Raw genomic sequence first — 13280 nt, forward strand, 5'->3', positions numbered from 1 at the left:
CTAGCCAATTCACGCCTCATACCTTCAAAGTTACCCTTCTTTAAGTTCTGGACCATGGTCTCTGAATTTTCTATAAAATTTTACCTAGGTCCTAATGAATACATTTTAAATGGTTTTCTGTGGTTACTTGCTAAGAGCATGTTCACCCAAGTTGCATGTGGCTGAAATGCACATCCTTGCCTTTGGGGAAATATGCAAATCTGTAGACTAACCATGGCTTACACAGCAATACATATGTACAAAATCAACCCTAGCACAGGTAGTTTGAAGCCTGTGCTTTGTGGCAAAACCAAATCTGTGGAACGAGTAATCATGGTTCCCCTGGTGGAACATTCCAAGCTGTAGAATAGCTGGATTTCTTTGCAAAAATCAATGGATCAAATAACCCAACAGATAAGAAACCTAAGATCAGAAAGGTCATTGAGTCTGCTAGAACCATTCTTTCCTTTTAGGCCTGCTCTACCACGGACTCGATCCAGCCTGTTTAATATTCTTATGGAAGGTTCTGGAACATTGCTTCAAAAGCCAAAACAACCAAATTCCCAGAAAATCTATCAAATCTTACATTCTGCGAGTTTTCTTCCTTGATCTGACATTTTCATAGTTTCAGCAGCTGAGGAACAATCATGTTAAACTGAGTTCAGTTATCTCTCCCTATACTTACTCGTAGAAGTGTACTTCAACCTCCACCACCTAGAAGGACAAGGGCAGCGGGCACACTACCTCCAAGTTCTCCTTCAAGTCACACAACATAACTCGGACATTGACATTGTCACTGGGTTAAATTCCTGGAACTCCCTACCTAACAGCATTCAGCACACGGACTGTAGCGTTTCAAGAAGGCGGCTCGCCACCATCTTCTCAAGGACAACTAGGGATGAGCAATAAGTGCTGGTCTTGCCAATGATACCCACATACTGAGAATGAATAAATGAGTAAAAAATGGTCCATCTCCCTTTAAGAGAAAATCTCATCAAGGCAAGGTTGATCCCCACGTTTTCCTGTCGATGATGCTGACTAATAAACATGTCTTTCTGTGAGCTGCACGTTACTTCCTGATATAAAGTGACCTTCTTCTATCCTGCAGTTTGCTCCATTAATCACCTGCTTGTTAATGGCCCTTTCACAAAAGTTATTAAACTGATTTCATATCAAATGGATATATTGTTATGGGTTCAGGGTTAGCTTAATGTTGTTTTATAATGGGCTATTATTGCAATTTCCCCTCTTTTTTACTGAACATGCCAATCCTTGCTTGGTACAGTTCCAAGGCTGCCCTTGAAAGACTCACCAAGTGGCCATTTTTTCTGTCTGAACCTAGACAGTGAATATCACAAGACCATTTGATCGCAGAGAGCATCGCAGCTATGTCAGTCATCTTGTACTGGCAGCCATGTACAGACACTTTCCAGCAGGGGGCACTGGACGATATTGAGAAGCAGAAACCCTGTCTGAGTTGTTCTGCTTCCTATCTCAGGGTTACTGAGGTCAGTTTTAGTGCTCCAACTGTTACCTTGGCTCAGGTCAGTCAGCTCACCATAGGGCAGAGATTAATCCTGGGATCTTCTGGTCTGGATAACTTAGTATCGCACCATGTTACTCAAAGCCATCAGGCAAAGCTCAAATACCCGTATCGCTTATTCTTCTTGCTCATCAGCCTGGAGATAATTACACCTGTAGACGTTCAGCCTGTAATTCAAATGCGGTCATATTTGTGCAGGATACAATTTAATACTTACAGTGAACACCACTTTCAGATTGTTCAACATGTCGATTTCTTTCGGAAGGCCCCCGCTTCCCCATCTCACTAAATAATTCTCACTGGAAGAAAGGGAAGTGAAATAAGGGAGGTTTAGTAAACCCTAGAAAAAGTCATATGGTGTGTTCATAGTAAGACAGACAACACACTGTGTTATTGGGGCTCTGATTTGCATATTTGAGCTGTCTCCCACCTATTTCAGGCAAATGGGCTTCTCACCCATTTACAGGCACACCTGAAAACTGCTTCAGCCGGGCCTTGGGCACCCAAGGCCTCTCCTTCCCCCAATTGCTGGCCCCATATTTTTTTCAGGTGAGAAACAGGCAGCAGGCAGTCAAAAATCGTACCCTACTTACTGAGCTTATGTACTCTCCTATAGTCCAACAACCCCCACCCCGTCTCTGATGTGGGTCAATCCAACGTTCTGGTCTCCTCCTCCAATCCGAATCATCCTTGTTATCCCCGCAGAATAAAGAGCCCTGTAATCGAGGTAATCCTCTAATAATATTGGGTCGATTCGTTGAGAACCACTCACATCTAGAGAGGTACTGTGCTGAATGCATTAACCCTCCATTTACAGTAGCTTACTTCTTTAATTATACAAACTAAAGTAATTTAAACTAGAAATGTACAGGAGATACGTAGTTTGTCGAGAAGCTGCTAAACTAAGAATACGATGAGGTAATCGCCCTCAAAGCACAGTTGCTGTTGGGTTGTATGCAGACTCACCTGATGATTGATTGTTTTTGAGGATCATACAATGCCATGAAGAGTTCGGAATCCTCTCCTATTCGACACACAAAGTTTCGCACAAACACATACAGGCCGTGCGTTGGGGATGAGGCCATACGGGCGAAGTTGCAACTGTCAGTTTGGGTCTGAGACTGTGGAAACAAGGACAGTAAATCAGTAAATGTGTTTTATTTGCCCATAAATAAATCTCCAGACAGACTTTAGCGGAAGCAAGAAACCTGCTCTTGCTCCTGTCAATACCACTCCTCAATCCGTAACTCGAAGGTGCACAATTGTAGCCGAGGTCGCTCTCCCTCCATTTCTCCCTTCCCAATGTGACTCGCCCTCCATTTTCTTCATCGTAAGGTTACTCATTCTCCATTTCCCCCTAACTGAGGTGGCCAGCCTTCCATTTTACCATCAAAAGTGCCTCTTCCTCCATTTCACCCTCCCTGTGGCATCTCCGTGCCCCCCATTTCACCCTCCCTGTCGTATCTCTCACCCCCCCATTTCACCCTCCCTGTAGTGTCTCCCCCCACCATTTCACCCTCCCTGTTGTATCTCTCACCCCCCCATTTCACCCTCCCTGTAGTGTCTCCCCCCACCATTTCACCCTCCCTGTTGTATCTCTCACCCCCCCATTTCACCCTCCCTGCGGTGTCTCTCCCACCCTCCATTTCACCCTCATTGTGGAGTCTCGCCATCTATTTTTCTCACTCATAATTCTTCTACAGCAAATGTTCAGACTTGACGTGTGTAGGAGCTTAGTTATCAGGTGGTCTTTGTGTCCTAGATTTAATATAGTTTTAGCAGAGTGTAAAGTATATGATAACTTTGGGAAGTTTAGAAGATGTGAGCAAGGCTGATCGTCAGCTGTTCTCTTGGGTTTTCTGCTCTGCTCTACTGAAGTCACTGTTCACTCTAGCTGTGGTGCAGTTTAATATCCAAGTGCCATTCGTATGTGTGGGCCTTAGCAGTGAGTCTTAGCATGCAATTCACCTCAAAGGCCTCAGAACAGAGTCCGATCCTGTTCTCATCTAGTTTCCAGGCACATGCATTCCCTTATTTGACCTCGGACCTTCCACAATGCTGCATGGACAATGCTGAGCAAGCAACGGAAGGGAATAGAGAGACACAATAATGTTTGAACTTTGTGAGCTTTTAGATGGACCTAAGTGGCATTGTCCAAACTTGCCCATACCCACATATAGAACATAATAAAATGGCAGCATTTCCACATTGGACAAATGGCAGAAAAGAAGGAAGTGTTCTTTCTTCATGTCTAATTCCTTCAGTTTTACCGTTAGAATATTCGGCAGAACAGACTGGAAGGAGAGCTCAGTCAGAATCCCTGGTACCTTAAATGTTTCTCAAGTCTATCCGAGAGTCAAAGAAGCCTGCCACTCTTAGGGTGAGTGGGGGAAGGGGGAGAAATACATAGGAGTTACAACAAAGTGTCAATGTTTACCCTCCATGCTAATACTTCACATTTACCCACCCTGTACCTATATCCATTCCATCCCTTTTTCTTCATCCACCGATCCAATCTAATCTGGAATGTTTACATATATTTTGGTCTTAACCACTAAGCCTCACCAGTCTCTGTATAAAGTAGCTTCTCCTGCCTTCTGGTCTAAATCTCTATAACACAAAGAAGTACATCTGTATTTCAGCAAACAGAAGCCTTGTATGAATCTGAAAACCTATGTGCAGGAGAGGTTGATTTCAGTTTGTGAATTTATGCTTTCACTCTTGTTCTGGCTGGGAGACTGGCAGGCACCCGGGGCAAAGTGCAAAGGTCAACGATGCAAACGTGTGAACCAGAGGTTGCTCAGATCTCTACAGCAGAAGGTTTCACATCTGATGCTTGCACTTTGCCCCTGGCTTCTTGTCAAAATTGGAGTCCAAAGCAGGAGCCGAAATGCCCTGTAGAATGATACATAGAGGCCATTGCTTTCAAGATCGTCTCCCTCCTGACCGTTCCTTCTTGAGCATACTTGAGCACATAAATCTAGGCTGACACTCCGTGCAGTGTTAAAGAAGTGCTGCGCTGTCGGACGTGCTGTCTTTCGAATGAGACGTTAAACTGAGGTCCCGTCTGTCCTCTCAGCTGGACGTAAAAGACCCCATGGCACTATTTCGAAGAGCAGTGGAATTATCCTGGCCAATATTTATCCCTTAATCAACATAACAAAAAAACAGATGATCTGGTCATTATCACATTGCTGTGTGTGGGAGCTGGCTGTGCTCAAATTGGCTGCCGCGTTTCCCACATTACAATAGTGACTACACTCCAAAAGTACTTTGGCTATAAAGCGCTATAAGACATTAGGTGGTCGTGAAAGACGCTTTATAAAATCTTTCTTTCTTTCTTTCTTCAGCTGCCTAAGCCCGAAACTCTGAAATCTCTCCCTAATCTTCTCCGCCTCACTAGCTCTCTTTCCTCCTTCAAGATGTTCCTTAAAGCCTACTTCTAATCTGGCGTGATATCGCCTTATGTGGCTCATTGTCAAATTTTGTTTGATAACTCTCCTGTGAAGTGCCTTGGGGCATTTTACTGCGTTAAAGGCGCTAGATAAATAGAAGTTGTTTTCTTTAGGCAGAGCAGTGAATTTACTGCCTCCTTAGGCTGACCATTTAAAAAAATAGTTTTTAGCTCCTACATCGAGACAAACCTAAAACTGCACCAATAAATTATTCAAATATCAAACACACTTAAAATACAATTTTAAATAGTTAAATTTTAAACATTACATCTGCTCAACCCATTTTTCCTCATCCCTAATTTTCCTTATTTTAACTTTTAATCTTTTTCTATCTGGACCAACCTGACCCAATCTAATCCAGAACGAAGAATGAAAGACGTGCATTTATACAGCCTTTCACGATGTCCCAAAGCACTTTAAGTACTTTTTAATGTGTAGTCACTATTGTAATGTAGGAAATGCAGCAGCCAATTTGCACACAGCAGGGTCCCACAAACAGCAACGAGATAATGTTTCAGTGATGTTGGTTGAGGGATAAATAAGGGCAAGACACTGGGGAGAATTCCCCTACTCTTCTTCAAAGTAGTGGCATGGAGCTTTTACGTCCTTCTGAGAGGAGAGATATGGCCTTGGTATAACAACTCATCCAAAAGACAGCACCTCCGACAGTGCTCCCTCTCTCCCTCAGTATAGCAGCGAAGTGTCAACCTAGATTTTGTGCTCAAGTCTCATGGAGTGGCACATGAACCCACAACTTTCTGACTTTGAGGCAAGAGAGCTACTAACTGAGCCACAACTAACACCTCGATAAAATCAATTTTATATTAAGGACTTCTGGCATCTGCTGGAGCCCTTCCTGTCCCTTAGGAAATTTGTTCAGCCTCATATATTGAAGACAATTTTATGGAATAGCTTGGAGAGACACAAGTAGATTTAGTTTTTCTTTTGCGAGCAATTTCCTTCTATATTCTCCCCCCAACGGCTATTTTAAAGAAAACAGATCTACTTGTAAGACTCCAGGGAGCAGTTGGAAATCTTGCCTTCATCCTGTGCCAAGGACACGATGTTCAGTTGCTAGGACCACCCATATACCTTCTAACCAGCATGGTAGGCACTGATTCTCTCTTGATAGGACAGGAGCTCTGCAACCAATGTTAGCAAGAGTGCATCCACGAAGCCAATGTTGACATTTCAGCGAGTCAACTAAGTGTGATGGTGAAAGTGCAACGGCAGCAAGGAATCAGTGCGACAAACAGAAAGTTTGTGCTAGACGCAAGACTTTTAGCGCATTATGGATATATTGAAAATATTAAAAACAAACATCGCAATCCCTAATTGAACTATTTTATTTGCTCTCTGAATCAATTTACTTCCTGGCACTGACAGACTTGATCCAACAGCCATGTTGCAGGGTTCACTGAAAAACTCGTCCTTTAGGCAATATCCTGCTTTGCTCAGAGCAGCCATGCCCTCGAGCCTTTAACACCAGTTTCAAGTAGAAGAACTTGCCATGACGTGGAAATGAATCAAATCTGGAGAATATTTTCGCGTTGTGCATTAATTATTGCTTAAGAAGCAAATGAAAAGTCGTTGACACCAGGTCTGTGCACTAACGTGAATTCAAGGTATTTACTCTCAGGTTATAGGTGTGCAAGCGAAAGTGTGTTACTGTACCAAATCATGATGCAAAGGAACACTATTAACACACACACAAGTGTTCCAATACACAAAGTAAATTAGCTTCTCTTTCATTGTTGCTTGCTCTCTCTCATTGCTCTTCCATTCCCCAACATACCCTCATGTGACCAATCTCCACTGAGAGGATAGAAGTTACGATACGGAAATGAGCCATTCGGCCCAAGCAGTCCATGTTGGCGTTTATCCTCCGCATGTTAGAAAATAGTCCTAATCCCTGTTCCCATGTCTCTTTAACCATTTGGACAATCCAGATCAGTGATCTCTCGACAAGACCATTTTGTGGCTGGTTGGCAGGAGACACCCTCCACATCACCCAGCGACAAGCAAGTTATGATATTCTACCTGCACGCTAACTCCTCAGTAAGAATAGAAAAAAATACCAATAAATACCATTTCTTCCTTTATCCGCTCGGAGATTTGTTTTGTGGCCTCCTCGTGTGCATGGAATAAGCTAATGACACTGGTTTTGTCTGGGTCCATAATGTTGCCATTCTCATCTCTGACAACAAGATCAAGTTCAAGTATCCTACAGAGAAGGTAAATGGTTGTTAGGATAGGAGTAAGAGCATAAAAAGTTAATTATCTTTTGTTCCTTCTCCATTTTTCCTCTTGATTCTCTGCTTCATACTGGGCTCTTATTCCAGGTGCCACAGCTCGTGATAAACCCTTTGACCCCTCACCTAAATGGCTGTTCAAGGGCAAGCGAGATACTGATGGGGGATCATTTTCACCCTCCCAGCTTGGGCGGCAATCATGCGGAGCGGGTCGCCCACCTGTTATTGAATCCGCCTGATTTCCTTTTCCATTGATTTTAATGGAAATTAAAATTGGAAAACATCTATAATAGGTGTGTGATCTACTCCGCCAGTTTGCTGCCCCAGCAGTCAAGTGAAAATGAGCCCCTGAACAATGCTCCCTTTAAGCTGCACGGCCTCACTCTGCAGCTCCCACTCAGCCGGCTCACCGACTTTGAAATCGCTCCTGCGCGGTATTTTGAATGGGCTGCGCAGGGGCTTGCACCGAAAAACAAATTAAAGGGAATATTACCCCCGAGTGCCATTAAACTACTGAGCTACTTTACTGGGAGGGAAGGGGGTGGGGTAGCGAAAGAGGCTGGTGAACTCGCTCAGTATCTGCATACTTCCAGGAAGGCGGTAGGGGATGCTCAATATGAATTAGGAGAGAAGCTGGCTAGTTTTATTTTAATTTGGTGAATATCAAGGTGAAAGATGTTAGAGCTGGTGAATGGAACACTTCACATCGAGCGCCCCCGACTGTCAGCATCAAGCACTCCCACTTAACAGAATGATTATTTACACTAGTTTTCTTGTGTATCCTTCTGTGTATGTATGCATTAGACTCCGCCCCCTTTTAGCGCTTGGGAGCTCGATGCGGTCAAGAATGCGCAGTGTGACATATGAGGAGCTGTAAGTGGTGGCGAACCATGTGGCGTTTACTGCCGATGGAACTGCTTCGATACTTTGGATTATCTTCAGGACTTTTGCCTAGGATATCACTGAAGATTTTCGCCACCTTCTGAGAGAGAGGAAATCGGAGGTGGGAGAGAGAGAGAAAGTCTGGGGGATAAAAGAGACTGGGGGAGAGAGACACTGGGGGATGCAGAGAGAGAATCTGGGGGGTGAGAAAGAAAGGCTGGGTGGAGGGAGAGAGAGCGACTGGGTGGAGGGAGACTGGGGGAAAGGGAGAGAGAGATGGGGGGGCAGAGAGAGAGTCAGGGGAAGGGAGAGAGAAAGAGACTGGGTGGAGGGAGAGGGAGAGAGAGACTGGGTGGAGAGAGAGAGAGAGACTGGGAGGAGGGAAAGAGAGAGAGATGGCGGGGGGGGGAGAGACAGAGCGCGGGACTGTGGGAGAAGACTGGGCAAGAGAGTGGGGAGACAGGAGGGGGGATCAGAGGGAAGTGAGGGAATTCAGGGAAGACGGATCACGTTCTTCCAACCCCCTTTACACCCACACCCGATTTCTCGGAAAGCTCGGTGCATGTGTGACAAGGAACATCATTGGAGTGGGTGAAATCCAGAAATCATGACTCTGTCACTATTCACTTCATACCCAATAAACCTGGTAACAATCTGTGAGCCACACACACTGCCCCATCTATGGTCCGGCGGGGGTGGGGAGTGGGCTGCAGGTAAGATCAGGAACTTGGGCTGGGGTGTCAGGAACCTGGGCTGGGGGGGGTGTTAGGAACTTGGGCTGGGATGGGGCATGAACTTGGACTGGGGGATGGGTCAGGACCTTTGGCTGAGGGGGCATGTATTTGGACTGGGGGGTTCTGCAGGTGAATGGGGCAGGAACTTTGGTAGGAGGAGGGAGCTCTTTCCTGTCTGGTGTCGGCAGTCAGCACTGCTTGAATTACACTTTGCAAAGTCACTGAGAACTTGGGCTGGGCGGTTCTAATTACACATTCCAGATAAACTGCTGGTTGTGTCTTATCCTCCAAGGGGACCAATCATGTGATCAAGGGGACCCAATTAGAGCATTATTCTGTTGCAAATAACTACATTCCCATTTAATGTGTAGCACAGTTAGAAGCAGTGTAAAGATCCCTCCACTCTGTGCCAGCAGTGTGCCCCAGCCCAAGCCTCAGGGAATCAATGCCCAACTCCTCTAATATCTCCCATGTCCCACAATAGCCATCCTGGGACCTCTCTGAGCATTGTTGCTAATCTAGTGCTGGAATAGGATCAGTTTTGTGCTGTAGGCCGCACCCAGTATGAACTGAATTGAGACTGTCCCAACACTTTGCACCAAAGATCCTTACAACCACAGGAGACTTTCTTACTTTCAGTCTGGGCCAGAGGTGAAAGATCAGTGTTTAACTCACTGCATCACCCGTACTTGGCAGGTTTCAGGGCTGAGTCAGATGCTTTTTCCTCTCTCAGGGACACTGAGATCAATTATAGTGTTCCAACCATTGTTGGCTGAGATTGATTAATACAACACAGATGAAACCTGGTAGTTTCCGGATCTGATCGAGAAATGATGTTTTAGTGACCTGTCGACACAAGGGGGCCAAAATTGCCCGTCGCCTAAAATGGTGTGCAGTCACCCTTTTTCTTTTTTCTCTGCCCCAATCCACATTGTGCTGACGAGTCACAATGTCCCTCACTTTCAGTTAAAAGGGAGAGTCGCTTAGAGCTCTGCAGCCACTTTAGTAGCACCTGTTGGCGGCCCAGCCGAACCCATAGCTGCCATTGTTGGGCCGACTTCAGAGTTGGCCGACAATTAAAATAAAATGGCGGCCGCGACAGTGCATCCTCTGCTTTAAGGGTGGATGCGCCGTCCAGCCACAAGAAGCTTCCCATGTTGGGGGCATCGAGAAGCGGCAGATCCGCTCCTGCGGGGCAATTTCCCATGCCGGGCGGAAAGGGGGTCGCCACCAGTCGGTAAGGGGTCAGCGCGTGCCTGATGGGGCGGGAACACGGGTGGGGTGCTCCCGTACACCGCTCCAAAAATAATGGAGGGCAATTTTCAAAATGTTGGCCCCTCTGTGCCGACCGAGCAGTACATCCTTACCATCCGTCTCTTTGAGGTGGAACAGATCTTATAGAAAGGGACACTTTTTTGCCCTAAGAAGTTCTGGAATTTTCGTAAAACCTGATGAAGATTTTTCTCTCTCTTGAATTAATTTGTGAAAGAATTGTATGCTGTAATAGGAAGATGGTAGGGTTTGGTATTTGGAAAGATGAGATCAAATGGGCCAAAGGCCTTCACATCCAAATCCACCTTGTGCATAAATAAAATCTGTTGCCTACTTAAAGAACTTGCTTCCATGATTTCTCAACATCCCGTAAAGAATAACATTTCTTTACTGACTAATTTGAATGACTAGTTTATTAACCAATTTATAGAATTTGTTCGAATGTTGGGATATTGGATGACAATGTCAGAGACCAAAGCACTCTTTGTCTCTGCATTGTATAGTCCATGGAAAGTCACTGAAACAAGAAGCAGCCATTAAAATAATTGACAGCAAGTTTAACCATCGTCAGTTGGCAAAATAGTTCCTGTATGAGAACTTCATCAGAGCCCAGCTTCATCACACCAAGCATCACCAAGGCCGGAAACTGTAGGATGGAAAATCAGGTCAACAAGAAGTGATTAGGGGATGGCAACTTTTGGTTTCCTGATCCCCGGTATTGTGGTAGGAAGGGTAGAGTGAGACAGGTGTGGAGTCCCAGAATATGAGGTCTTGTGAAATTCTTTAGAGTTGAAAATGATGCAATGAGTCTTGATTTCAAAGCAGCGAGGCACAGTGAGGAGGAAAGGGGAAGAGAGGGTAAGTTTGGAATTGAAAGGGAGCATGAGTGGAGCATTGACTAAAGCGGTAGCAAGTTAGAGAGATAAAGAAAGTTGTGCGGGGTGAAAAGGAGGCTGAAGGTTAATGAAGGATTACTCATCAGACAAGCTGTATCTTGAATTTTGTAATTGAATATGAAAAAAGGTGACTCTCCTTGTATCACAAGTGGCAAAAGGCCATTTTACTTTGGTGGATTAATTGTGACTAAATGGATGAGGCTCTTCAAATTAAGTTAGTTTTTTGACCTCCAGAAAATAACGTTGCAAATTTCTGGGGCAGATTTTCCTGTTCCTGCACCTGGGCACAACAAACCCAAGATGAGTAAGGCCGGGAAGCAGCACAAGGCGCTAATGGAGCCTACCTAATTGTCCTGCATTGTTTGTGCCCATCTTGTCCAATGCACCCAGGAATGAGCAGATCTGTCTGATTCTGGGGGTGGTGGCGGGAGGGGGGGAGTGGGGGGTGGCTGGGTAGAAGGTGGGGGCGAGTGGGGTGGGAGCAGTGGAGGGTAAGAACATGTGCCTTAAGGCAGCACACAGCAACAGTGTGTCCATAAGCCCCTTTGTCAGTGGGCTTTTTTCTACATACCGGTTCCCATAATCGATTCTGGAAGTAACTTTCTGCTTTAGTTCCTTCAGTTCATCCTTGGGCAGTGTGCCGGAAAGCAGCTGTGATCGCCATTCCATCAAATCGATCATCATGGAGCAGACCTGCTTCAACCTGTCCTTCTTACTTGCCTGAATCAGGGAAAAGCAATGGGTAAATTCGGCGTTCTTCGAACACGAGACCCAGCAATGCACCATTCTCCCCCAACAATGTGCTTCAGTCCCAACCTCGAAACAGCTCCCCTTGACTGCGTTAGTGTGGCAGTTCTCCATTGTTCACACCACCCATCTTGTGGCCTCTGCGAATGGAATTGCTTAATATGGGTTTGTTTTCTGTTATGGGTTTATGTCCACTCAGAACTGGGCTGAGATTGATAGCAACTGTTATGGGTATGGTAATATAGTGGTTAATTTATTGGACCAATAATCCAGAGGCCTGGACTAATAATTTAGTAGAACGTGAGTTCAAATCTCACCACGGCAGTTTGAGAATTTGAACTGTTTTTTTGGAAATATAAAGCTGGTATCAGTAAAGGTCATCAAGGAGCTGACAGATTGCTGTTAAACCCCAACTGGTTGACTGATAAGGGAAAGAAACCTGCTGTCCTTACCCGATCTGGCTTCTATATGACACAGTCACACAGCAACTGCCCTCTGAAGTGGCCGACGAAGCTACTCGGTTGCATTGCCATCTTCTCAAGGTCAACTAAGTAAGGATGGGCAGTAAATGCGGGCCTTGTCAGTGATGCCCGAATCCTAAGAATGACTTCAAAAAAAAATTGATCTTCTCAATTCCAAGCACTTAATATTTTATATTGCCTATAAAATATAATAATTTGCCTGTCATTGGGTGACTGGAACAGTCTGTAACTAGAGATGTGTGTGGTGATCAAATCGTGTCACGGCTGATCTTTTTCTCTGCAAATTTAGAACTTTAAACCAGAGAAGTTATTAAATAAAATATATTGCACAAAGATCATGCTGCCTGGAGGAGAGATATGGGAAATTAGACTGGGCAATTTCAACACAATTCCTAGTGTCCATGGACTCACAATACAAACCTGACCCCCAAACTACCAATTTCCCACTTTGGAAAAAATATGAGAACTAATCGATTTTCTTTGTTATTAACGACCTGTTAACAAAATCATGGGAACACTAGTGGGCTCAATTTTCCCCAGTGATTTGCACTGTTTTTTTTGGAGCAGGCTGCTTTTTTTGGCCAAAGTTAAAAATCCACAGTTTTCCCAATCAATTTGCACCAGTGTAATTCAGTTAGTTACGATTTTTTTAGCTAAGTTTTTTTTTCAGCAAAGCGGACATAACCTGCCATCCGCGCCAACTCTATCAACATTGAGGCAAGTTTGGACAGCTGAGAGTTACACCAATTCTTCTTAGGCCGGCGTATGTGGCCGCTGCAGAAAAACCTTCTGGAGAGTTAAAGAAATCGTCACAGGTAAGGAAATCGGCGCAGGTAAGTGCAGCTGCTACCCAGACAGCAGCAACAGGAAAGATAAGAGAGAGGGGGAGAGTGTGGGGAGAGAGAGAGCAGGGAGAGAGGAGAGGGGAGAGAGAGAGAGGAGGGGGGAGAAAGAGAGAGTGGAGGAGGGAGAGAGAGAGAGCGGAGGGGGGAGAGAGAGAGCGCGGAGGGGGGGAGAGAGAGAGAGCGGAGGGGGTGA

At 45.1% G+C, this 13280-nt stretch overlaps 1 protein-coding gene across 3 annotated transcripts in view; it reads right to left on the reverse strand.

Annotated features, from left to right (window-relative positions):
• Window positions 1–13280, reverse strand: part of LOC139263058 (dedicator of cytokinesis protein 2-like) — a 770661-nt gene that overhangs the window by 680846 nt on the left and 76535 nt on the right. For all 3 annotated transcript variants that reach the window (XR_011593033.1, XM_070878576.1, XM_070878575.1), the window contains exons 6-9: window positions 11585–11733; window positions 7066–7201; window positions 2489–2643; window positions 1740–1821 (exon numbers count right to left, since the gene is read on the reverse strand). Coding sequence is in view for 2 of the 3 variants with exons in the window: in XM_070878576.1 (XP_070734677.1) it covers window positions 1740–1821; window positions 2489–2643; window positions 7066–7201; window positions 11585–11733 (522 nt within the window). In the remaining variant the exon portion in view is untranslated. The remainder of the gene's footprint in view (window positions 1–1739; window positions 1822–2488; window positions 2644–7065; window positions 7202–11584; window positions 11734–13280) is intronic.

Source organism: Pristiophorus japonicus, chromosome 4 (assembly GCF_044704955.1).
Source record: "Pristiophorus japonicus isolate sPriJap1 chromosome 4, sPriJap1.hap1, whole genome shotgun sequence".
Taxonomy (NCBI): domain Eukaryota; kingdom Metazoa; phylum Chordata; class Chondrichthyes; family Pristiophoridae; genus Pristiophorus; species Pristiophorus japonicus.